We start from the raw sequence: 27,884 nt of genomic DNA, 5'->3' as shown, positions 1-27,884 counted from the left end.
AAAACAATTTTTTTAATATCAACAAAACATGCTCTATAAAATGTGTTTTACCATAATTAAAATATCAAAACAATATTGTTATTATCAGGATCATCACATTTTTGAAATTTTTTTTTTAATACTTCACTATCAATTTAACATATCAATTTCTCATTCCAAATTATTGAAAAATATTAAATAAGAAACTCTTAATTTAAAAAATTTTCAATTTTTGTTTTAAATCCAAAATTAATTTTTTTTTGTTCAAAATTTTTGTTTTTCGTTTAGATAAAAGTTATTATGTGGAAGCACTTTTGTTTCATTTAAATTAAGCAAATCGTTTGTGAGAAAATCAGATGCAAAATATCGGTTCCATGTAAGGTACCATTATAAGCATTTTTGAAAAAAAAACTTAGAATTTTTTTTGATCAAAATCGTAGGAGCCGTGTTTGACAAAATTAAACTTTTCCAGAATTGGTATATGACAGGTAACGTTATTTTTTGTCAAAAAAAAAAAATAAAGTACAAAAATCCCGCTGTACACGATCTAAAAACGGCTACACTCTAAGTTTGAATTGGATCGACCTATCCGTTCGTGCTGTAGCTCCTTATATTTACCGACAGATATATCCTGACAGAATGACAAACCGACTTACTTTCGAGATTGATTGTTATCTCAACTTTTTTTACGAATGATATACAGTAGGTAGATACCTATATCGCCAGGTAAAAATTGAAGAAATAACAAAAAAAAAAGAAGTAGTTAAATCCATGCTACAGACAAGAAGCGGAACTGATGCTTATAAATAAACTTCAAAGTTCAGTTTTTTTTCGGTTCACTTCAAATTATCTCACCTTACTACTGTTAAAATCCGACATCTGATATTTTGTAGACTTCTATTGAATTTTTTGTCAAAAGCTTTAAATGAATAATGAAAATGCCTAGAAGCCATATTAAATACAAATTTGCAAAATTCCTTACACCTACGAACGCCTCCAAGTCTAAAATTTATTAAAAGTCTGCTTACATTTGAATAAACGTAGGGTAGGTTGGTTCGGGTATATGCAGACAAGTCTTTTATAATGATGGTAAATGTTGTTGGCATTCTCAGAATGGTGTTGGTAATTCTTGCCCTATAGTTAATTGAATTATTCCCTAAAATAGCTTTATGAATAGCACACCATGACTTTGGTCTATATCGGCGTCTGTTTTGGTCCTGTGGCATAGTTCGACGAACAATGGTGTTGTATTTTTGAAAATATTTCAAAAACACACAGAATTTACTCAGCATTATTTAATCGTGAAATTTCAATGAAACATTAAATTCCAACGTTCCGTTGTTTCATGAAGAACCTTATTGTTGGCTTGCATAATATAATAGCCAAGCTATTTCCATTACATTGTTACACGTTGCACGATATAAGTTGGAATACAAACACCCATTGTCCAGAGGCGTAAATAGATTTTTGACATTATTCACGTATGTGTAGGTAGATATTTTGAATATTCACAGTTAGGTCTAGTTATGGTCTATTTTTTGAAATTCATTGTATTTCATTTTACTCATATAAACAAATTTAATTACATAATTTCAATTAAATTAAAATTGGTTTGCTGAGGATTTAAGTGTAAATAGTTTTAAATTATGTTTTGTGGAAAAATAAAAAAAAATTTGTGTGGGTTTGAAATTAAATCTAAATAATGTTTAATATAAGTAAACAAATTAAAAGTTTTGTAAATATTTGTTTAGAATTTAATAAATGGTTTGGTTTAGAACAATATTCAGGTGTCTAATGATTTTTGTTTTATGACACTAATGTACATAATTAACATTTGTTTAAAAAAATATCAATCTAACAAACATTGATCGGTTTTATAATAATTAAAAGTGAAATGGATGGCTAAATTTCCATAATTTCTAAATATGCATCATAAAAGCCATGTGGCGTGACAACTGATTTGTAAAAAGATTCGTTAAAAAAAAAAACAAAATCAAAAGTTATTTGGTAGCCAAAATGTTTATACAAAAAAATTGAAAAAAAAAAATTTTTGAACTAAATAGAAATTAAAAAAAAAACAAAGTCATTCTTTTCTAAGAGAACCTTTAATTTTTGCATTTACCTTTCTTGACTTATAATAAGTATATTAATTTATGAAATAAAATAACTTTTTTTTTATAATTTTAATAATTGAAAATGCTTGAAAACTGAACTGTGAATTTTTCTTATTATGACTAGGGCATGGCCACTCACCGCCTTTGAGTTTTACATGTTAGAGCCTTAAGGCAGTACTTTTATTTTTAGAGCATTAAGTTTTGATAGCAAAATTAGTACTTATACATACAATTTTGAAAAAAAAAATTAGTTTGAAACTTTTTTTGCTGTTTATTTGTTCAAAAATTTGAATTTGAAAATTGATTGTTTTTTAAATTATTCATTAAAACAGCTCTTTTTTATAACAAAATAAAAGAACAAATTATAAGCCTTACAACAAGCTACATCCCATATATCAAATTAGTTTGAGTTTAAACGTTTTATTTTTTTTTTTAAGTTGAATATTGTTAATTTTTTTAATCAAAATTTTTAGATATTAGGATTAGGACCTATTTGTTTTGAGAGTTAGAGAGTAAAATAAGTTTTTCAGTTTTTATGAATCTGCACCTAATCTAGTTTGATCTGGTAAATTATAACCTGCGGACATAAGTTTTTCTTAGATTTTTGAGTAAGTTATAGAAAATCCAAACAAAAGATTAAAAAATAGCCTATTAGCACTAATTCCAAAGTAGGTGAAGGCCTAAACACTCTAGGTTTTTGGCACAACGTTCGTAGTAAAAATAATTGTTCAAACGTTATATTTTCCTACATTTCATATGACATTTCTTTGAAAAAATTATTCCATGTGCGATAGGGTGGGTCAAAAAAATGGAAATTCTTTTTTTTGATTTTGTACTCCGAAAAATTGATTGCTAGACACCTCTAGAACATACACACTAAATATGAGCTCTTTATATTAATGGGAAGGTCCTCCACTTCGCAATTTTCCATTTTTACATCAAGCTTCTACTAAAAAAAAATCATTTTCTTATAAATCGACTTTTTTGCAAATTTCTTTACTTATTCTTGTAGAAAATTAAACGCTCTACAAAAAATGCCTTGTACACTTTGTTCGTTTATCTAACCGTTTAATAGATATTTGTGGTTCAAAAATCGAAAAAATCTCTAAAAATTTGTGTTTTGTTCTTAATTTTGTAACAAATTGAAAAATTATAATAATCAAACGTGCAAAACATATTCTTGTAGGAAACAGATTGCTCCACAAAAAAGGTCTTGTTAACTTTTTTCGTCAATCTAATCATTCTAAAGATATGCGAGGTGAAAGTTAAAAGAAATTATGAAAACATTTTTTACTTTTCAAAATTTTCTGAAAATTCATTATTTTCAAATTAGCAAGATGTATTTTTGTAATGGCTTAAACGTATTATAAAAAATTCCTTGGCATCAAATTAATTGCTTTAACCGTTTAGAAGATAATCGTATCCAAATCGCAATGCATACGAGTCATAAGAAAACTATTGAAATCACTGGGCATTGGTTTGGATACGAATATCTTCTAAAAGGTTAAAACAATTAATTTGATGCTAAGAAATTTTTTATAGAACGTTTAAGCCATTACGGGAATATATCTTGCTAATTTGAAAATAATGAATTTTCAGTGAATTAGAAAATTTTGAAAAGTAAAAAATGTTTTCATAATTTCTTTTAACTTTGACCTCGCATATCTTTAGAATGATTAGATTGACGAAAAAAGTTAACAAAACCTTTTTTGTAGAACAATCTGTTTCCTGCAAGAATATGTTTTGCGCGTTTGATTATTATAATTTTTCAATTTGTTATAAAATTTAGAACAAAAAACAAATTTTTAAAGATTTTTTTTTCTATTTTTGGACCTCAAATATCTATTATACGGTTAGATAAACGAAAAAAGTGTATAAAGCCTTTTTTGTAGAGCATTCAATTTACTACACAAATGTGTAAAGAAATTTTCAAAAAAGCCGATATTTAACAAAATGATTTTTTTTTAGAAGAGGCTTGATGTAAAAATGGAAAATTGCGAAGCGGAGGATCCCATTAATATAAATGACTCATATTTGGTGTGTATATTCTAGAGGTGTCTAGCAATCAATTTTTCGGAGTACAAAATTAAAAAAAGGATTTCGATTTTTGTTCACCCACCCTAATGTGTATTTTATTTGTATATGATAGTGATAACACGTTCTAAAAGATACTTCCTTATGAAAACTCAGTGGGATACCAAATAAATATTCTAAATGTTTTAATATCGTAAATTTGAGAAATCTTATTTACATATCAACAACAATATCACATTCTTTCTCTATTTATTGCTATGCACAGGCACACTTTCTCTCTTTTTTCCAAATTTAGTATCTAATAATAAAATAAACCTGATAGGACTATATCTCTGATGTAGATGCTTGGAATTTTGTATGGGTTAATAAATATTTCCTATCGCACTTTCTCCCAAATTTGAAGACACGAAGAAAGAAAAGATATAATTTTGAATAGATTTTGCTTTAATAAACGTTACAAAAATAACTTATTTTTTTGTGGTCAGGTTTAAGTCTTAAAAATATACTGAAGCCGCTTAATTATGCTTATCTATTTGAAGTAAATAATCAACTTATTGTGAGGTAAAATAATTTATTTTCTATAATTTTTTATTCTGAATTATGTTTTTTTTTTTAAGTGCCAGATACAGGATAATGAAGAGTCTTTGACTTTTTTTTTAGAATTCTGAATGAAGGTTTTGTGACACAAATTAATCATTTGGAAAACAAAACCATGTTCAAAACTATTAAATGTACCTTTCGATAAAATTTCTATAAATTTTAGCATCCGAATTTGACTTGTTCGATCCTCTCGTTCATTTAAAATTATTATACTCAGCATAAAACAGACAAAAGAGTTCTATACAAAACTATCAGAGTTGTTAAAGCGCTCCTAAAAGCAAACTCATTCAAAATACCGAATTACAAACTCAAAAAGGTGGATTGCGCCTGAAACCACTACACATTAATACTTATAGCAGATATAGTGGGGTGTTTGAAGCCGCAAATAACCGCAGTTTAGTCGTCTCGATTTAACTGATTTCAATCATGGTATCTAATTTTACATTTTTTTTTTTTAATTTTCAATAAAGGATTACAAAACTCAACCATATCCTAGTGTAACCTAATACCCGCATTAAAACACAGGGAGTGATGCTCTCTGTTTCGTTTTCGTTGTACCGATCTCAACGTTTAGCGAATCAAACATTTCGTAATTGCTAATTTGACATGATGCGGTTAAGTGTTGTTTTCTATTGGATTTACCTTCCTATTCAAAATACAAAGCATAGCTGGTACTTAGTGGTGGTGGTTGCGGCTAGGAAATAACATTGATTTGGGCAGCAAATATATTCGGGAGCGCAATTATGTCGAGTAATTAGACTTATGTGCATGTATTAGGGTGACCATTAGCTTTAGGTTTTTTTTTTTTTTTTTGGTTGTCCCTTTATCAGGATAGATCACATTTCACTTACATTTCAGTCCTGCAATAAGTACCTGTTTCTTTTAGGGAATGAAACATTTGGAAATAGGATATAATACTTAGCACACTTTTTGTTTAACCCCGGAAATGGTTGTTTGGTGGTGGTTTTAACATATTTTTTGTAAATTTATTTTATGAAACTCAATTTTTTTCCAGTATAGACCCATAAATACATACATTCTAGTTTTATTTTGTACCCTTTTTGAAATTATTTTGATTGATTTTAGTCAGAAAAATAAAATGTAACACAAAAGAATTATTCAGCTCAAAATTTAAAAACGTTCATATCTTTTTACAGCTCCATAAAGTAACTATATAAAGGTCAACCAAAAATAATTCAGATGTCAGTTTTGATGGCTTTTATATTTTTTTGGTAGTCACTTAAGAAAGTTAGTTAAGACAGGTGATGTTTTGCACCTCACACTAAAGTGCTTCAACAGAACTCTTATGAATTTCATTTTAAATATTAGAAATTGTTTAAGTTATTTGTATGAAATAAAATGTTACACATACACCACAGTGACCCAAAAATGGTGCGATCTGTTACTTAAATTCCATGCTTAGAAAAAGATTATTTATTACAAATTTTTTGCCACATTTTTATGATATAAAATTTTTTACATAGAGAAATCCAGTGACAAAAATCTAAAACCATTTGTTACATGGTTGAAAATCTATAGCTACTGTTAACTGTTATTCTTTGAATCCAGGTATTAAAAGATGAAGTCAGAAGTTATAGTTTTTTTTTTTTTTTACATTTGCAAACTGTCAGGTCGAATTCTCGAAACAAGTTTTGGTTGGAAAGAGTTTATACAATGTAGAAAAATTTTCTCCATATCCATGAAACAAGACATCAAAAGATAGGTCTTTTTGAGCTCTATTCACAGTTGAAATCCAAAAGATTCTTTGGGGTCTTGTTCTGGTTCCTGATTCTCAAAAAAAATTTTGGTTTGAAAAAATTAGTTCATAGTGATTTATTGTAAATCCAATTTTTTTGTTTGTATTTTCGAAAAAAAATTCATAGATTAGAAGCTGTCATTTGCCAAAAAAAATTACATTTTAACTGTCAATTAATCGAGTGAGGTCTAATAAATACATAAACGGCTACCTCACCTATGAGCGATTTCAAGAAAATGAAGTTATCTCAAAAACAGCCCTATCGATTTCAATTAAATTTGTCTTATGGTTTAACCCTTTGTTACCGAAGTAACTTTTTTTTTAAATTTTTTTCACGAAAAATTACAAAAATCTTGAGAAAAAGTTTTGATATTTTCTAATTACACACCAAAACGTAAAAATAATGATTGAACTAGTAATTCCATTGTATATGGAATGCTTTGGGCTGAGAGTACAAAAGTTGAAGTCCATTTTTAAGTTAAAAAAACTAAAAGATAAAAATGCGCGTATACAAACAAATGTGTTTTACCAAAAAGTCTTATTAAACTAGTATTAAGATTGGAAAAGCAAATTTTCTGATGAAAAACATGTTTACATATTCCATAGATTGAAGAACCATTATAATCACTCTCTTTCAGTGTTACCGTTATTTAATTTTATAGCTCTAAGGTTAAGGATGCTTGAAAAATTGAGAAAACCCTCACAAATCCTGCACTTTTTTAACTAAATATTAACTTTTATACAGATATTAAATTTTTTGTTGGTCGTACTACTCATGATGCAATAGCTCATGCAATAATTTTCAAATTTTGGTTATTGCAATAAAAAATAAAAAATAATTAATAGGTGGTTTCATGGTGAAACCACTAGGAAGCAAAGGGTTAAGTGATTTTAACAAAACTACGTTTTTTTTTCAAAATATACGGACATCAGGAATATGTTGTTTTTGTTTTTATTTCAAAACGTATAATTTTTTCTTATACAATGTACAATTACAAACCTTATGTTTTTATCTTAATCTTCAAATCAGACAGATGTTGTCATAATAAAACGGCGAACACGAATTTTGTGGTACAAACTACGCGGCCCACAAAAACCGAAGGGGCATAAATTATATACGATTAGAAATTTGCTCTAGGAGTGCAGAATATAAATATTTTAAAGTTTTTTTTAACCGAAATAGGTAAATTCAATAAATTAAAATTCGATATTTTAGTAAAAAAAAAAAAAAAAAACAAAACAAAACAAAACAAAAACAACTGGAATATTTGTTGGAAAATTTCCAATTTCTTTTTGGAAAAATTACAAAAATTGTTTTTTAAACCATAAAATTAAAAATAAAGATGCAGAAAGCTTAGTTTTTGGTTTCAAAAACATTTTCTTTTACTTTTTTTTTTTAAACAAATAGCGCTAGAAAGAAATTTAAAAAAAATTTAATTTTGTAAATTTCCCACTTTTTCACTTTTTAGGTCATTGTAGTTAAGCCTTTAAGGTATGTATAGGTAACTACAATGGCCACTTTTTGCAAAAAGTCAAAAAAAGAAAATTTTCAAACTCATTTTGTGATAGTTTTTCCGTCCTCAAAATTTGACAAAATTACTATGCAGAAAGCTTAGTTTTTTGTTGCAAAAACAATTTTTGTAGTTTTTCCAAAAAACAAATAGCGCTAGAAAGAAGTACAAAAATTTAATTTTGTAAATTTCCCACTTTTTCACTTTTTAGGTCATTGTAGTTATGGCTTTAACATAAAAAAAAAAAAACGTTGTCGTGCGACGCAGTTGGTGTGGTAAGGCCTTAAGAATTGATTTGTTTGATTAAAAAATGTAGATTCTCACTTTCAAAGGGATGTTTTGCTTAAATTTTCACTGCCACAAAGTACCACGGATTACCTTTTTACTACTGTATACTGTGAAGATCAACACCTGAACGCACCTTTAATAAATGTGAACCTATCCTTTACCTCTTATAAATATCTGAACGCATTCACTTAAATTTTCCTGATAAAACTGAATGGGGCTTTTCCAAGTGGAAAAGTACTGGAAGAACTTCTTTCTCATTGGTCAACCTCCACTGGTGAAGAGGTAAACAAACATTTTTTCCCATGGTAGTTACAACAAAAAAAGCTATTTTCAGTACAAAAAACGTTTGTTTACATCTTCACCAGCCCAGAAATGACATTCGCTGGAAGTTCCCCATACCACAAATATTTTTGCAACTGGAAGTGCGATAAATAACGCCCTCTCCCTTCCGGAAATTTTAACTTCTACAAGCATGAAAAAAAAATGAAGTGTGATGTGTGAATGACAAATTTGAGTGAAGTTGGTGGAGGTTGAATGATTGAATGATGGAATTTGAACGAATGGAACATGAAACAGGTTGAATTGAATCGCAAAATGCAAGGTGCAAACACAATGCACTTAAGGCGATTACACTTTGCATTTTCTTTTTCGGTACTTTTTTTACGTAGTTGAAATCAGATTTAAAATTTATCAAAAAGCAGTTATATTATATATTCCTGTGTATTTTGTCTTCAAAAAGTGAAGTTAATCGCAAGAAAACAACAACAAATACTATACAAAATAAAGAAACTATTTTGGTAAAGTTGTGTTCAAAATAAATTGTTGCAATTAAAAAAAAAATAAAGAAATTGGCAATCGAATTTCGAGGGCTGGGTCTGCTAGTTTAAATAAAACTACAATCCATTCAAATGCTTGCCATTCGACTTGTTTTTATTCCAATACAGTAACAAATTTTTTTTTATAATTTATCTTATATTTTAAGTGTTTCGTTAATTTATTATTTATTTTTTTGTTTTTAATATTTATCTATTTAAACAATACTTAAATTATAAATTTTAAGATTTTTTTTTATATTATATTAACAAACAAGAATTAATTTACAAGAAAATGTGAAGCCAATAATTCTTTTAATGAAATAAACAAAAATATTAGATATGTATAATAAACCAAACCAACCAAAATTTATAGAATTATAATAAAAACTTAACAAGAATAAATTTTTCTATTAAAATTATTTAACATTAATTTTTTTTTTTATTTACAGGTTAAAAATATATAACAAAAAAAATTAAATTTAATAAATTTTAGAACATGATGTTTTTATATTTACTTAATAATTTATATCAATATTTTATGTTCCTAATTACTAGTTACATCATATATTTTTAATATTTAGTATCTAATATTTTAAGTTTTTTTTTTTATTTATTAAATGTACAAACTTTACTTTTTTTTATTTTCAATTTTAAATTTAATTTTCATTTTGCTTAATTTTTCTATGAGAATATAATATCTAATTATAATTAAATTAGTTTTTTTTACATACAACGATTTTTAAATTTAAATATACAATTTTTCTATACAACTTCCAAAATAAAATTTTTTAACAAACTATCCGAACTTAAAAAATACAAAAATATACTTTTCACCTCTAGAAAATGTATCCAATAATAATAAAATTATTCAAATATTCGATGAAACCACATTTTTTATCCAAATGATTTTCTAAAATTTTCTGAATAATAAATTAAGTGCTTCCTACTGGCAGAACGATTTTCAATTAATTATTTCATTTATTCATTAAAAGTGTTCAATTAAGAGAGAGAGTATTGAAAACTTCATTTATCAAGAAAGCATTTATACCTTCTGGTATATTTTGTTTTTTTTGTGCAAATATGTCCTGAATAAATCGATAAAACAAAAGCACAGAAAACATTTCCGTTAAACAACACGCAGCGTCGACAAAAAGTTCTGTCAAGTTTTGTGTTAAAATGTAAATTTTTGTAAAATATTTCCGGTCTGTCATTTACACCCACTATAAACATTGCATTCAGCAGCATGCTGATGTTTTGCTGTGCATTTTTTTTTTTTTTTTTATTTATTAATAAATGGAAGCATGAAAGTTGGTTGGAACTTGGAATTGGTATAACGACGATAATGATTATAATGATGATGACATTCAGGATTTAACAATTAAAAAAAATTATACTTTGGTGAAAGGTTTCTTATCTCATTTTAATGTCTGCTTTTAATGTTTTAATTATTATTTTTGTTTTATAAACAATGGTCCCATTGTGTTTATATCTCTTTTATTTAACATTCCAATGTTATTATACCAACACACATATCTACAGAAATGCATACATTCATACTTTTAATTTGCAAACAGATTTTTTAAATGAGAGCAAAAGAGTAATGGAATCTAATTAAATTATACGAATTTAATTTCATTTTTTCAACTTTATAAGGTTAATAAATCAATATTTGCTTTGAAGATATTTTTTTCCAAGGAAAGAAAGCGAAACAAAAGAGCAATCTTAAAAGTAATAAAACTAGCTTAGTGAAGTTAAACTATGTAAAAGTTAAAGACCTCAAGGGAAAGAATAAATCAGAAGAGGGAAAATAGAGTTGTTTATCGTCGTTTAAGTCCTCGAGTACTTACTTTTATAGGTACCTACTGATGTTAGTAAAGTTCAATTCCCGGAAGTAAAGTTGAAACAAGGTCAAACTATATAAAAGCCATTTTTTTAAGAATATTTCAAAATGATGTTTTATGAGGTTAAGTAAAATTACTGGTAATTTTCATACTGATGGTTTGAGAGTATAAAAGCTTTTTTAACTTTGGTTTTGTGAAAAGATTTTAAATACGTACTTTCGATTCAATATAGAACAAGCTTGACTCATAAAAATCGTTTTTAGGAAGGGGGTTATGTCTGGGCTCCAGACTGTATCGCATTTTCTATGAAACTCACAGACGGCTAAATATTTTCAACTCAAACTTTTTGTTAAATTTATGCTAGTTTAAAAGTGGCGGCTCCAATTTTGTTCAATTAATTTTACAGATATTCGAGAATTTTTAATCGAGATCAACTTTAAGAAATTTGTATGTATTTTTAAATAAACTGCATGCAATTTTGAATTTCTGATGAAAGAATAATTTATTCGCATTAAATTACTTAAATTTTATTTCTCAAAAAAAAAAAAATAGAGTTGTTTATCGTCGTTTAAGTCCTCGAGTACTTACTTTTATAGGTACCTACTGATGTTAGTAAAGTTCAATTCCCGGAAGTAAAGTTGAAACAAGGTCAAACTATATAAAAGCCATTTTTTTAAGAATATTTCAAAATGATGTTTTATGAGGTTAAGTAAAAATTACTGGTAATTTTCATACTGATGGTTTGAGAGTATAAAAGCTTTTTTAACTTTGGTTTTGTGAAAAGATTTTAAATACGTACTTTCGATTCAATATAGAACAAGCTTGACTCATAAAAATCGTTTTTAGGAAGGGGGTTATGTCTGGGCTCCAGACTGTATCGCATTTTCTATGAAACTCACAGACGGCTAAATATTTTCAACTCAAACTTTTTGTTAAATTTATGCTAGTTTAAAAGTGGCGGCTCCAATTTTGTTCAATTAATTTTACAGATATTCGAGAATTTTTAATCGAGATCAACTTTAAGAAATTTGTATGTATTTTTAAATAAACTGCATGCAATTTTGAATTTCTGATGAAAGAATAATTTATTCGCATTAAATTACTTAAATTTTATTTCTCAAAAAAAAAAAAAATATAATTTCGTTTAAAAATAAATTGCACGACTGGGGTCGCACGTACTTGCTCTTATGGTTAAAGTTACTCTAATGTTAAAGTTTTCAATTGAACAAAATAAGGGAAAAATTAAAATTTTATATTTTCACTGAATTTCGTTAGTGGTGCAAAAAAATAAAATCTATTTTTATAAATAATTAAATACCGTTTTAAATGCTCTTTTACAAAAAACTAAACCATTTTATTTCTAGTATAAAAAGGAATTTTTAGAAAAAAAATTTCGAAAATCGTTAGAGCCGTTTTTTAAAAAATTAATTTCTTATATATTAAAATTTCCTAACATTTGTCAAAAAAAAATTGATATGCAATTTCGAATAAATAATTAATTTACACATAAAAACGAAATTTCAAAATTTTTCACCAACCCGTTTCCAAAAAATTGATTTTTCAAAAAAAAATTTTGAAATATTTTTTAAAAATCCAAAAATGTGTTTTTTGCAAAATTAAAAATTTTTTTAAATAATGATTGTTTAAACGTTTCTGTATTAAAAATTTGGTCGAAATCTGTTTTGTCGTTTATGAGAAATTCATAAATCCAAAAAACCGTTCTATGGCAGGTACCGTTAATAACGGTACAAAAAATATTTTTTGTATTATCAAAGGCGGCTCTTATCAATAACAGTAAGCATAAAAATTTTAATCAAAATCGTTAAAGCCGTTTTTGAAATAAATCAACTTTTCTGTTTCCGTTATATGACAGGTACCGTTAGTTTTGGTCCTAAAAAACCAAATTCAATTTCTCCTCTAGGAAATCACCCAAAACTGTTAACTACCAAGTTTGAAGAAAATCTCTTTAGTAGTTTAGGCTGTAGCTCGAGGTTCTTACAGACAGACAGACAGACAGACAGACAGACAGACAGACAGACAGACAGACAGACAGACAGACAGACAGACAGACAGACAGACAGACAGACAGACAGACAGACAGACAGACAGACAGACAGACAGACAGACAGACAGACAGACAGACAGACAGACAGACAGACAGACAGACAGACAGACAGACAGACAGACAGACAGACAGACAGACAGACAGACAGACAGACAGACAGACAGACAGACAGACAGACAGACAGACAGACAGACAGACAGACAGACAGACAGACAGACAGACAGACAGACAGACAGACAGACAGACAGACAGACAGACAGACAGACAGACAGACAGACAGACAGACAGACAGACAGACAGACAGACAGACAGACAGACAGACAGACAGACAGACAGACAGACAGACAGACAGACAGACAGACAGACAGACAGACAGACAGACAGACAGACAGACAGACAGACAGACAGACAGACAGACAGACAGACAGACAGACAGACAGACAGACAGACAGACAGACAGACAGACAGACAGACAGACAGACAGACAGACAGACAGACAGACAGACAGACAGAATTGCCGGACCCACTTTTTTGGCATTCTCCATCATCGTAATGTCATGTAAAATTGTTATCTCGAGTTCGATTTTTTTTACGAATCCTAAACTTGCCCTATAGTACCTATATCGCAAGTAAAAAGCCCGATTCATTCCCACTCCATTACATTTAAAGACCCCATTAATTGAGACTATTAATTTATTGGAGTGTGAATAAATTGGGCCTAAGTGAAGCTGAAAATTAGTTAAATTTTTCAGCAAAACATATTACCCAATCTTTAACTTAATTTTTTTTTTATTTCAAAATTTGAATATGTATTCAATTTATTTTAAAAACATCATTTCAGTGGGGAAAAATTACTCCTTCATAATTTGGAGAAAAAAAAATGCTACTAAATAACTCATTATTTTAACAAAATGATGTCAATGTTAAAAATAAAGTAAAAACCAAAATTATAAAAATCTTGAGCATAAATTCCGGGAAAACCGAAAGAGGAAAAGTTTTGAAAAAAATTAAAATCTTCATACATAATAATAATTGGTTCCACTTTGGCAAAGAAATAGACATTAGAAGAAATCTTTAAAAAGAATAAATGATAAAATGCAACAAAAGCTGAAGTCCGACAAAAATAAAAAAATTTCTTACGTTGTTGTTTCAATTTTATTTTGAAGAAGTTTCATGTTAATTTTTTCAACATTAAATCAACGTTGAACATTTTACATTTTACGTTGCGTTTTTTTTCCCTCAGTGTAGGGTTCATGTTGTTAAAATTTTTAAGAGTATTTACATAAAAACTTAGAAAATTTATTTAAAAAAAAGTTAAAATTCGTTTTTCAAAGAAAAAAAAAAAAAAAACAACATCAGAAAACAAAACTCCAAAACTCCAAAAGTATGCAATTTTATTTGTTTTAAGAAGCATTTTTAGAAAAAAAAAAGTTTTCAAATTCTAATTTTTTAAAGGCAAATCATTTTTTGAAAAACCGAATTTAAATTAGAATTTGAATGCAATTTTTGAGATACATATTACCAATCAACATCTTAAACTAAAATTTCAAAAAAATTCGAAATTTGATTGTTCAAAAAAAAATTTCAATTTTTTTTTTCAAAAATCACAAATTCTATTTATTTCAAAATTTTAAATGTTGAAATCGAGGTCGTTTTCATTAGAATATACCCCTTGGGTCGTATGAAAAAAAAATGAGCTTAAGCTTTTATCTTACTTTTCAGTAAATTTGAATTTTCTTAACAAAATCGTTGTAGCCGTTTTCGAAAAAATTTCGACTTTACTAAAATCGGTTTATGATAAGTACCGTTATTTTTTATCAAAACAAAAAAAAAAATTGAACTACAAGATCAAGTAAAACAAAATAAAACAGCTTATTTTTTGGAACAATTTCTTGCGGGCAACTTATTTCAAACTTATGATAAAAAACATTTTTCTTTATCGTGGTCTAAATTTTTAGATTAATCAAATATAGTTAAGGTCACTATTATGAAAATTTACACAAAGTTTTAGTTGTTAAAAAAATTTTGATATTCCAATATTTAGCTGTATTTTACAATCCATTGGGCTAAACAAATTATTATTTGTCTTAGGCTTATTTTATTATATAGTTTAGTTATCATTATAACGAATTTTCATCATTATCTAGAATCGAAAAACAGTTATTCAGGAAAAAATTGGTAGGAACTGAATTAATTTTTTTTAATTTTCTCCTATCTCAAAATGAAAAATAAAAAAAAAAAAAATACCTATACAGTCAAAAATCTTTTGTATCCTATCATACATACATAAATACATAATTGTCGTTGGGTTCAAAAACAGACTATTTCAGGCTTATTTCAATTCAATCGTATTTTTAAAAAATACCAAAGAACTTAATCCCCGTTTTCAACAATATCAAATGCCATACAAAATATAATGACGATTAATCACTAAAATATACATAAAAACAATTTATCTCCAGATTAATGTGTTTCCATCGAGAATATGAACGGTTTCAACATACAAATAAACAGTTAATAATTTTTTTTTTTTTTACAAAAAATACAAAATATTTAAAAATACAATTTAAACCCAATAGATTTTGATTAATGTCACAATTTTTTTTTTGTGTTTTTATATAAAAAAAAATCATATTTAGCGGATTAAACTTTTTATAGTGATTTTTCGATTTAATCCTTTTATCATATTCAAAAATAATATGCAAAATTGATATAATAAAAACCACAAAAAAAAAAAACTGTAAATGCCTATCTAAAATCGTCAAGAGATTACAAATGTTAACTATACAGAGTAAGCTTTTTTTTTATTATGATGATAAATACACTTACATCAGACACACATACATCAGTATAGTTATTGATTATCATCTATTTCCATCATTTTTACATCATCATCGCATGCACTCTCGAATTTATTGACCTAACATATTTTATATATATACTTAATATAAATACACACACACACATACAAAATATTTACACTGTTTGGCCTTTCTAATGACCCTGAAATTGTTGCTATTCCATGTGCAAAAAGGTGCCACCACAAGTTTAAGATATAGCTTTTCAATAAAATGTGACATATAAGCAAAATGGCGCCCGGTCTTGTGTCAATTGTGTGACAGAACCATCATTTGCAATACCTAACTGATGCTATGCTATATTGAACTTTGTTAAGTAACGTAACTTCATCCAGAATAATGTCGTCGTCTTTGTTGATGAGTTTGTTAATGATGAATAAACAAACGGGACCTTTTGCATTAGCATCACAACCTTAGTGTACCACCTTGCGATGAGGTCAATTGATGCATTTACTAGATGAGCAGTCAATAAAGTCGTCCTTCTCATCAAAAACGGGTCAGTTACAAGTTTATCTGCTAAACAGCGACATCTACAATGACCACAAGAAAATTGTTGATGTTTCCTTAATTGTCAATGGGACGTCATGATTATCACATCCGGTGCTGAGTTTCTGATGTCAATGAAAACCTTCGATGTTTCGTCGAGTTTGTGGTGTTTGCCACCACCTCCTCCACCGCCAGTGTTGCCACCACCCGTCTTGGTAGTAGATGGTGGAGGCGCCTGGTGTGAATGGTGATGACTGCCGCCTATCGTTCCGGTATTTGAGGCAGGCAGCTGCTGCATTTGATGCTTCTGCAAGTGCTGTTGGTGCTGATGATGATGATGGCACATTTCTTGGGGCGGACGCATTGTTGGCGCCTGGGTAGGATCACCAGAGCTGCCACTATACATATGACCATGGCTGTGACTGTAATGATGCTGTGAGTTATGGGAAGCGGTTCGTAACCGTTCTTCCAGTTCGATGCTCTCGGGGTGATTATTTATAGAGCTCTGTCGGGATAAGGTGGCAGATTTCTGTTGTGGTGGTGGTGGGATATCGTAGCCGAATGTTGAAAAGCGGATGGCAGCTGCCGTGGACTGATTCGGCGATGAGGACGTTATTGATTTCTGCCTCGCTAGTGGTTGAAATAGTGACTCGCTAATTAAAAGAAGAAAAGGAAGAGAAGAATAAAAAAAAAAAACCTTGTTAGAGATTCTATTTTTTTTTTTTTTTTTCACATCAAACGGAATAGATTAGAAGTTTTTTGTGTGTCTTTGCAAAAAATTACCTACCGTGTCTGGCAACCCATATCACAGACGTTACCACTACCAACGCCAGTGATGATGCCACGGTCAGGAGTGCTGGATGAATCATCGCAAAGGCTCGTTTGCACAACCATATCGTGATGATGACGAAGGATACTGTGGTCTTTTAGGTCGGTTTTGCCAGTCTGCACCGAAATTGGTACTGCCTCTCGGTAATATCGTTGAGAAACATCATCAAGGATTTGAAGTGAAGTCTGTGAGTGTTTTTGTCTGAAAAGGACAAAAAAAAAAATATTAAAGAATATTAAATGAATCCAAGAAAAAAAAAGTTGAAAAAGAATGAAAAAGGACTTTTTCAAAAGGTACAGAAATTCTATAAATCATTATATTTATAGGATAATCCCTGTCTGGATCATTAGTTTTTATTTAAGAGTCTTATATAGAATAAGTGGGAGGAGAAGGAATGTGAAACAATGCTTTTTCGTAGTTTATATTAAGAGAGGTCCAGTTTGGTAATCATCAGGAAAATAACGAGGCATAGCGAAAACGAACATTCTTTTGAAAGAAATTTATAGAGGAGATTAAAAGTTTTCAGAAAAATAGGAATGCGAAAGGTTCGTTTTATAAAATTTTTATCCTATAACATTATACCGTTTTGACTGAAAAAATGGCTTTTTTTTTTGTTGTAATTGAAAGTCAAATTAAAAGGAGCGTTTTCCAGTTCAGATGGGTTTAATTGAATCATTTAATCTTTTCGCTATACCAATAAAGTAGAGTGGATGTATATAGAATATAGTGGGAGTTATTGGAATTTGAAAGAAAAAATTCTTAAAAATTTCATGTCAATCTTATTTTTGGGAATATCTACAGCCTTTTTGACGGAAGAAATATTGATTTTATCAAAACAAAGCAAATTTTTTAGTTTTGAGTAAAATTTTTGTTCTTTCTCTTTTTTTCTTTTCTTTCTTTTTTTTTCATAAAACATTGAAAAATTCTTTATTCGTATTAAATTAATATTTTTGGTGAAAGGGAGTTTTTTTTAAGGCTAAGTTACATATGTGTAAGAAAAAAAAAAATTGTTTATTTTTTAAACTTAGTGAAAAAGTATAGTTTGCTTATAAGAAGTGAAGAGAGTCCTTAAAACTATCTTGAGTATCTTGTTGTTTTTTTTTTTTATTTTAACCAAAGACGAAATTCAGAATTAGTAGGGACTTGGCATACAAATTGTGACGAAAATTAAAATTTAAAAAAAAAATTTATTTACAACGGAAATAATAACAATGAATCTATGCAGTCTATAAAAAAGGATGTTTATTTTTGTATAGAAATGTAGAAATTAAGCCAGAATGTATTATTTTCTGGCCTTATTTCTATTTTATTTTCCGTCTGGAACAATTTTCAATATTCCTGTCTTTCTTTCCAAATTATTTTCTGGTGTCTTTTCAATTTTTCACCAAATTTAAGTAATAATAATGTAAAATTATTTAAGTGTCTTTAACAATGTTGTGGGAAAACAAAAATTGATGGCCCATTCTTATATAATTTGGAAATAAAGTTACATTTGGGATAGAAAGAGGGAGTAAATTCTATAATAAGTCCCTTAAGGCCAATGATTCGTGTAGTAGTATAAAAGCTTTAGTACCTATAGCGTTAACGAATTTTCAAATTTGTCTAAGTCCGCTTTTAAGGAGCTACCCGTTTCGTTTAGATAGTTGATGTATACAGTTTTTGAAAGGCTTGTAAATTCTTCAAAAATTTCATTGTAAATGCTGTTTTCATTTTGAGAGACAGTTTTTCAATGTATGTAATTATGTATTTTAAATGTGCTGATTCTTCTGTTTCGAAGAATTTTCATGTACAATAGTTTAATTGGTAAAATTTTTTAAGTGGCACAATATTATTTAAACAGTTATTAAAAAAGTATAAAAATTAGTTACTGCTTGCATTAAAAACAAATGTTTTTGCAACTGAAAATTATTTGCTTGAAAATAGAATTTTTAAATATTTTGAGTTAAAAACAATTCTGCATTGAGATAATAATGCACGACTGGGGTCGCACGTACTTGCTCTTGGAGCTCAAAGCACTTTTATGTTCGTTGCTTGCAGATTTTAAGAGCTGGCTCCATATAAATTCAAAAAAAAAAATTGATATTATTAAATAGCCGACATTTAAGGCAAAATTTTGCAAAATTAAAAAAAAATTATTTATTTGACTTTTTTTTGGAAAAAATCAAAATGCAGTTTTATGCACTCGCTTTGAATATTACGTCTGCAAAGTTTGATCAAAATCGTTCGAGCTGTTTTCGAGATATTTGGTTTAAATTGAAAAAAATGCATGTGAGGTAAAAAAAATTTTACTTTCAGAATCCCATAAAAATCATCTGTACCAAATTTGAAGAAAATCCGTCCACCCGTTTAGGCTGTGGACAGACGGACGGACGGAATTGCGAGACCCAATTTTTCAGAGTTCACCATCATCGTAATGTTGTTTTTGATTAAAACCTCAATTTTTTTTTCGACACGAAACCAATACTTGCCCTATAGAGCAAGTAACACTGGTTTGCAAGGAAATTCTCCTTTAAATAAAACTATACTTTTTTAAAGGATTTTTGTATGCTGATTCCGAATCCGAATTCAGAATTGACCTAGGATGTCACGTTTTTTAGATACTCCCGTTAGAAAATCTCAAAAACCCATTTTTTTTTTGCTATTTCGAAGAAATATTTTGGCATAATGTAATCTTTTTCAATTAAAATTGTTAGGGTTTATGAAAGAACTTATTGTTTTCTTTCAAATTCAGTTTCAATCTTCTCAATATCTTTTTTCTTATTCGAGATATCTAAATTTAAGTAAGTTTAGTAGGTTTGGCATATCTTACCATACAGAAACTGATCTCTAAAAATTAATATATCTTTCTCCCTAGAACAAAAATATACTTTTCTCGTGGAGTTTAGTGTGCTAAATTTGAATCCGAACTCAAAAAATTTCGGTCAGCTCTGGTTTTTGAGATAGAGTAGTTTTTTGAGACTTTCTAAAAAAAAAACTTGATTTTGTGATACTTTAATGCGAATATCTCAAAATCCTGACGAGATAGAATTTTTTTGACTTCGGATTCTAACTCAACACATCAAAAACTATAAGAGCATAATTTTGTTCTTAGGAGAAACAAATCTCAAGCTTTACCAGGCAGTTTATCGAATGGTTTATTACAAATAAGATATTTCTAAATAGAAAAATAGTATATAAAATTACAAAACACGTACAAATTTTGTTTAATATATTTTATTATGGTTTTCTTTACATATTTGACTTTTTATATATAATGGGCGTTGATATTTTACAATTTCCTTAATTAAGGTGTTTTTTGTTCATGTAGGATTTACTAAAAAGTGAAGGATTTCGATATTTCTGCTTTTTTTGTCAATCAGTATTTTAAAATATGAGTAAACATTATCTAATGTAGAAGAACATATTTGGTGTCAATCGATAGGTCATGTTATGAGGAATAAGTTCTCTAAATTTGAGCTCAATGCGACAAATAGTTTTAATTTTATACAAGTTCAAATGAATCTAAAAGGGTGATTTTTTAGAAACTACCCACATTTTTCAAAAATCATTTTTACAAAAATGGTACCTGATAGAATTTTTCTGAAACCAGATTTAGATTCAAGAAAGTCTAATCTTTCATAATATTAAAAAATTATTTGAAGGAGAAAAAAAAGTTAAATTTTGCAGACCAGTGCAATTAATGCAAAATTAAATTTTTTTTTAATTTTCGTCGAATTTCTTACAATTTTGACTATTTGACCATACATAAAGTTTAATAGATATTATAGTTGAAATAGCTTATGTAGGGTCAAATCTTCAAAATTTTAAGAAATTCGAATTCTTTTAAAATTTCTTATACATATTATTTTGTTCAATAAAAATGTTACAACTTGAACTTTAAGTGTGGACTCAAGGCCGTAGGCAGCATTAGGGCAAAAAAATCGAAAGTGTCTTTACTTTAAAAAAGGCCTACCCGCAAAAGGATAATGGCTTTAAAAAATCCCTAGTTTATAATAGATGCCCAACCTTGAAAATGCCATACCTTGAAAAAAGCATAGGGTTGCCGAGTACTTATTGGTATTCTAGAGGTGGAAAACCGATATTTTTAATTTAAAACAGGGTCTCAGATAAAATTTTCTTCTTCATCATCATGTCTGTTTCAGCCCTTAACTCTATAAAATATATTACACTTTGGCTGAATAAATAGTTTTTTTTAGTGTTTTTGAGCTTTCGCATAGGGTTGCCGAGTAGTTTTCGGTATTTTAGAGTTGGCACTTGAAATGTTTAAATAGAGTATGAAATTTTTTTGAACTGTTTCTTTCTTAAGGGTTACCATATTTTTTTTATTTTTTTTTACCATATTATAATATGTCTTTGTTTGGCATTTCAAAAATGTTCTTATTTGGCCAAACTACAAACATTGCACAGTACCTTCTGGTCAGATGAAAATTTAGCTTAAAATAGAATTGCTATTGCCACATAGAAATTCCTATTTTAAAAGTAGTGGCAACCCTATTTTTGTTTTCAATTTCAGTATCAACTTCTCTTTAATATGATTCCATTGTAATAAAAAGTTAGTAAAAGAAATACTATACACTGAGGCAAAAGCCATGATAAAACAACGTGAAATCAATGAAAACCATCTTGATTTAACTATTATTCGGAATGATTTTGCGTTGAAGATGGACATTTTAAAATCAACGTGGAAAATAGGTTAATTTTTGATGGTTTCGTATCTTAAAGTGACATAAATCAAAGTAGTTCAACTTTGAAACAACGACGTTTCAACATCAATTTATTTTTTCCCTCAGTGTACTACAGATTTTTTTTTTGTTTTCTTTAAATTAAAAATTCAGTAAACACAAAATAAAATAAAATGACACAAGGATCGTTGAACTTTATCTTTAATAAAATAATACCTAGGTCCTCGTTCGTTTTCTCTTTTCTTAAGCCTCCTTAATATTTTTCTTTCCCACTTTTCTTGGAGTTTATTTCCTATTTATCAACTGGGAAAAAAAAAACTGTTTTCTTTTTCGGTTTGTAAATACACAAATTATACATACTTATTTCATCTACATCTGAAGTCTTCTGTATACGACTTATAAATAGAATTCTAGATTTTTATCATTCTCCTACCGGTAGATTTGCGAAAACATTCCGAAAGCACTTGACCTTTTTCATTAACCCTATACACCCGTATAATCTTCCTTTTATCTGGTAAATAACCAAAGGTTCAAATTAACTGACCTTTTATTTCTATACAATATCTATGGTCTATGGTCTAGTACTGTGTGACCCCTTTTACGAGAAGAGGGTTCCATGCAATTTGTCTCTGCAGCTTCCTTTCTATTTTTGTTTATTCTTTTTCATTTGGTAGATATTATATTGACATTTTTTTGTTTTTTTTTTTTGGAAAGAATTGGATTTTTTTTTTGTTCCTTTCGGTTCGATAATCCCTTTTGTATTTCACCCAAAATCCAATATATGTGCCGATGGACATTTTAATACATATTTAGTGTCCATAAGGTAAGTTTAATGGTTGTCATTTGTGTTGGTGACATTTCACATGTCAATCACTATAGGTTCAGTGATTTGTGGTGAACATAGTATTTACAAATACATTCATATAAACATAGACAACGTATTTATAAAGTTTAAGCTTTTTCTCTCAATTCTATATCTGGAATTGATGGTTGTGGGTTAGCAAATTAATGTGGCTTTTGGGTGATATTAAATCGAAAGGGTTTTTATGTGAGATAATTTGGGATTTTTGAATTGATGAATAAAACAAAAATATAAGGAAGCATGATGACAGGACGAGATTCTATTTTGATAATTTTAAATAAACAACACAAAAGGTTACATTGTTTTGGAATTTAAAGAAGTTTTTGTTCTACCGTTTTGATTGTAAGAATTTGTAAAATTGATGGAAGGTCAAATATCATTCTCATCAAACTTTCGTTAAGTATTGATATTATTGACCGAAATCAATTTTAGGGTTCATTATTGTCAAGATCAATCTTCAATCGAGGTTTCAGTTATACAGGGTGATTTGCATACCTTACATAAGATAAAAATCTAGAGTTTGTAATTTTCCAAAAAAATGTATGCAATAAATTAAGTTTGGTTAGGCAAAAAAACTGATTGTTGTACAAGGAATCAAAGACTTTCCAATCATACCTATGTACTTTTCCAATGACATATGCCTTACAATAAAACATTACTTGACTCATTTTGTCTTCGGCTTATAGATTAAATGATTAATAAAATTCCTCAGATCCATTTTCAGTAAAACTTCCGTGGGAGAAGGAACAGTAATTTATTATTCAATAATTATCATATAAAAACAAACAAAAATATTACGCATACACCACAGTGTACCATTTCTACCACTTGCTTAATCCTAAGCTCAAATTTCTCTTATTTCATATTATTTTCTTAGAGAAATTTCAGAACTTCAATTTTATTTAATTCTCTGGTTTTCAAAGATAAAACAATTATTTTATAATTAAAACGTCACGACCTGGAAAACTTTTTGTCATGGTACGTATGAATTGCTACGCACGAATATAGTTAATAGTTTTAACCTACCCAAGAATTGAGTTGAAAGCTTATTTAAAACAAAATCAAAACAAAAATAATGTCAATTATTGTTGAAATAACGTTTAATTAAAATAAAATAAAACTACGTTTTTTCATTTTCCAGCTATTCTAATCCCTTTTTTTTTATGTGTGAATATATGTATGTATGTATGTCAACTTAACTATAAACCTCTTCTATTAAACTGTTATAGAATTTTTCGTAAAAATATCGCTTATAATAATATATATTATCAACACAAAATGGTTTTCAGTTTAATAACAAAATCAATGCATTAAAAATGTCTTCATTAATTAAGACAGCATTTATTCATCTTACACACAATAAAAATCTAAAAAAAAAAACTAAAAATTTATCATATAGCTACCTAGACCTACATATTTTTTTATTTCTATAAACGATTGACCAAACCAATTTTGTCAACTAGTAAACCTTTAAATAAATAGTGTCAAAATTTTCAAAAATTTTCCATTTAAAAAGAAGTTTGGTATGCCGGCCGTTCTGAAGAGATTATTTTATTAATCCACATTAAGGTGGTCCACGCTTGTATGGAAAAAATACAATACAAAGGTTAAATATCCTATTAGTATCATACTTTTGAATTTTCAGTTTCTTATCTTCTATAGAAGTTTACGCTGATCGATACTGAAAACTTTTTTTATTGAGGTAGTACATAGATTTCCATTTTTTGCTTATTAATTACACGGTGTAACACTCAAAATATACGCGAGGGAGACCTATCACGTTTTGTAGAGCGAGTAGCACTGATTGCGAAACGGTATTTAAAAAGTCCTCAACTCCCCCAAAATCGGGAATTAGAGGCAAAAAACGGTTTTGTTGACCTTCACCCATTAAATAGGAGATAAATATACCTTTTCAACAATGTATAAAACATGTAACTCGGTTAAACCACCTAGAATTTATAAGCTGTCAAAGTTCAAAAATTCCATTTTTTTCGTCATTTACCCAACTTCTACATCAAATTAAAGTATATATTTTTACAACAACTTGCTGTTTTAAAAATATATTCTTAAATAATATTTATTTCCAAATCAAACGAGATATTTTTTATGAAAATCAGTTCAAAATTGGCTTAGAAAAAAAATTTTACGATTTCAATCCAGATACAAAAATGCGAACTTTTAGGTATAGAACAAAAATGTTGTTTTGGCACGTAGTAGGATAACCTGGGCGCCATGATTTGAGAAGTTGTAGAGGAGTTCAATACAAACATTTTTTTCTTTAGGAGGGGGGTCTATCTCCCCCCGTTTGGGTGGAAGGGGCAGTTTTCCAAAAAAAATATTATCAAAATAAAAAAAAAATTATTAAAAAACAACGGCAACACTTACAGTAATAAATGATATCATTTCCGAAAGGCAGAATTGTACATTTAATTCTAATTTTTAAATCAATATATTAAAACCAATAGTTTTTGAAATAATCGATTTCAAAGTTAAAAATAGGCGAACAAAATTTTTAAAAACTCATTTTATACTATTTTTGTCCAGACTGTGAATTTTAATAAAAAAAAATTACTCACACAGAAAACTGCCTCAATTGATTCTTTATCGAACCGTGAAAACTATATGTTTCTATGTCTTCTCGTTTTTGAGAAAATTGAAAAATTATTTTATCAGATTTTTCTTTTTTCAAAATATTTTTTGTTTTTTTTTGTTTATTTTTTTTTTTTTCAATTTTCTCAAAAACTAGAAGACATAGAATCATATAGTTTTCACTGTTCGATAAGGAATCAATTGAGGCAGTTTTCTATGTGAGCCGGCGTATATTTTAAAACCACATTTTTGTAACACCGTGTTATTATTAATTCAAGAAAACGATTGTATGGCAGGTACCAATAATAACATTTAAAAAAAAAAGTTTTTCTTTTTATTTCAAAAGCAGGACCTTGTGTGCGAGACTTATTAACCTAAGACAAATTTCAATTTTCTCACTTGGGAAAACACTTAAACCCTTAACTACCAAGAAATAAGTTAATTGCTTCAGTGGTTTATACTGTAGCTGAAGATAGAAACAGATAGACGGACTGAAGATCCACTTTTTTTTGCATTGTACATCATTATCTTGATTATGATAATGGCCAAGCATTTAAGCCTGTGTAATGAACACAATATTCACTTCATAAAACGATATTAACTTCCTTAAAGTCTTGGCAATTATTTTGATTTGGAAAGAGAAATATTTATTTTCATTTAAAAACTTACCTTGGTGACAAAACTCCCGATACATTATCTCTCGACCGCTGTTTTGAACGTGACCGTGAACGACCCATTTCATCCAATTTACTTTCTTTCGATTGTCGAATATGTTCCTAAAAATAAATTATATATCAATAAAAATTAATTTATTATTTTTAATAAATTGCGAATGGCAAAATATATGAGAATTTATCATAAAAGAATATAAAAATAAATATAAAAGCAAAACAATTTTGTTTGGTATAATATGGATTTTTATGGATAAAAGATAAATATTATTTTTATTATTAAAAAGGACAAGCAGAACGAAAAACAAAATTAAATAACAGTAAAAATATGTTTTAAAAAGCAATTAATCATTAATTAAATTTATTTATACAAATTGAGTTATAAAAACAATTTTATTTAAATTGACAAAATTATATTAAAAAAATAATAATAAACGTGACTATAAAATTAGTTGAAACCAAAAAATATTAATTCAGTTTATCGCTGCCAATTTGTTTCACACGAAGGATATTTTTTTTTTTCAAAATTTTGTTTTTCTTTTTCAAAGGAAACAACAAAAAAAACTGCAATTCGAATTCAATAAAAGAACATCAAAACAAGCGTTGACGAAAATAAAACAATGATTTACCAAACACACGCAAACAATGACAAAATAACCATAAAAGCTCAACGCCACTGTCACACCAATGATAACGTTTTATTTTGAATATTTTTTTAAGGATTTAATTTTGTTTTGTTTGAATTTTTTTTTTCAAAATTTTGTTACTGTACAATGTGGAAATTTAATATTGCCGCCGCTTCCGTTACTGCGGCGACATTGCTGTCATTTCCATCAGACCATTTCGAATCAACATCCTGTTCTTTTATTATAAGTCCTTATGCCTTGTGGTGATAAATAAAGTGACAACAATGTCGATTGATTTTTCGTTTTCTTCTCTGTTTTTTTTTTTTTTTTTTTTTATTTTTTGTCAGCGCAAGGACATGGATTTATTTTTTTTGGCAGAAGGCACTAGGATAAGTCCTGGCCAGGATTGCGAGTTTGTGTATTTGTATTCTGTTGTTCTTTGTTGTTGTTTTTGTTCGATTTAGAAGGATACCGAATGGTCCTCCATATTTGGAGAATCCAAATTGTAATCCTGCTGATGATTATTATTATTGCACGAGTAATTGTCTAAATTATTGATGTCCTTGTTGTTGTTGTTGTTTTCGTTATTATTGTTGTATTCTTTGTTATATTCATGATTTTTATTGGTATTTATTTCGTCATAGTGATGATGATGATGATATTGATAGAATTCATCCTCAGGCACTTGCGATTGTGTTGACGATGATGACGAAGATGATGGCGACAATGTGGGACATGTTGACGATGGTGTCAAGATTTCGGGATAATCAATGAAAAAATCATCCTGAAGTCCAACGAATATCGCTGTTTTGGGGGCGTCCCGGACATATGAATCAATGTGATAAATCCCAGCAGGAACTTCCTGTGAAATAAAAATATGACACGACAAGGACACCAAAAAAACACAGAGAGAGAGAGACACAAACACAAAATATAAAAGGGGTGAATATACTCTATATTCAGCATTTATATGATGATCTCTGGATAGAGAGCGACACAGGGGTTTTAAATGTTTGTATGTGTGTTTTTTTTATTTATTTTATTTTTCTATTTTATGGGGTCATTCGGAAATGCTTGAATTATGGTAGTTTTTTTTTTTTTTTTTTTTTTATTTTCATATACAACACCGGGAAAGTATGCAATGAGTTCACAATCAGAGGTTAAAAGGAGTGGCGGGAGCATTTTTTGGCTGATACAATTAGCACTATGAAAACGATAACTATAAAACTATATTTTTTTTTACTATAATGGGTTATGGAATTTTAGTTTAATTTTTTT

General features: G+C 28.4%; 1 protein-coding gene across 2 annotated transcripts in view; it reads right to left on the bottom strand.

The window, feature by feature from the left end:
* Positions 1–15,739: 15,739 nt before the first annotated feature.
* The window catches only part of LOC129908987 (neuropilin and tolloid-like protein 1), a 148,934-nt gene continuing 136,789 nt past the window's right edge, over positions 15,740–27,884 (bottom strand). Inside the window, exons 12-14 of one of the 2 annotated variants that reach the window (XM_055985860.1) lie at positions 25,979–26,085; positions 17,135–17,377; positions 15,740–17,000 (exon numbers count right to left, since the gene is read on the bottom strand). In XM_055985860.1, the coding sequence (XP_055841835.1) occupies positions 16,433–17,000; positions 17,135–17,377; positions 25,979–26,085 (918 nt within the window). In that variant the 3' untranslated portion in view covers positions 15,740–16,432. Of the gene's footprint in view, positions 17,001–17,134; positions 17,378–25,978; positions 26,086–26,753; positions 27,469–27,884 lie in introns of those variants that run through there. The other variant, XM_055985861.1, reaches the window with a different exon arrangement.

Source organism: Episyrphus balteatus, chromosome 2 (assembly GCF_945859705.1).
Source record: "Episyrphus balteatus chromosome 2, idEpiBalt1.1, whole genome shotgun sequence".
Lineage (NCBI taxonomy): Eukaryota > Metazoa > Arthropoda > Insecta > Diptera > Syrphidae > Episyrphus > Episyrphus balteatus.
The sequence above is the reverse complement of the archived record's forward strand: the minus strand, read 5'-3'. Positions and strand labels throughout refer to the sequence as shown.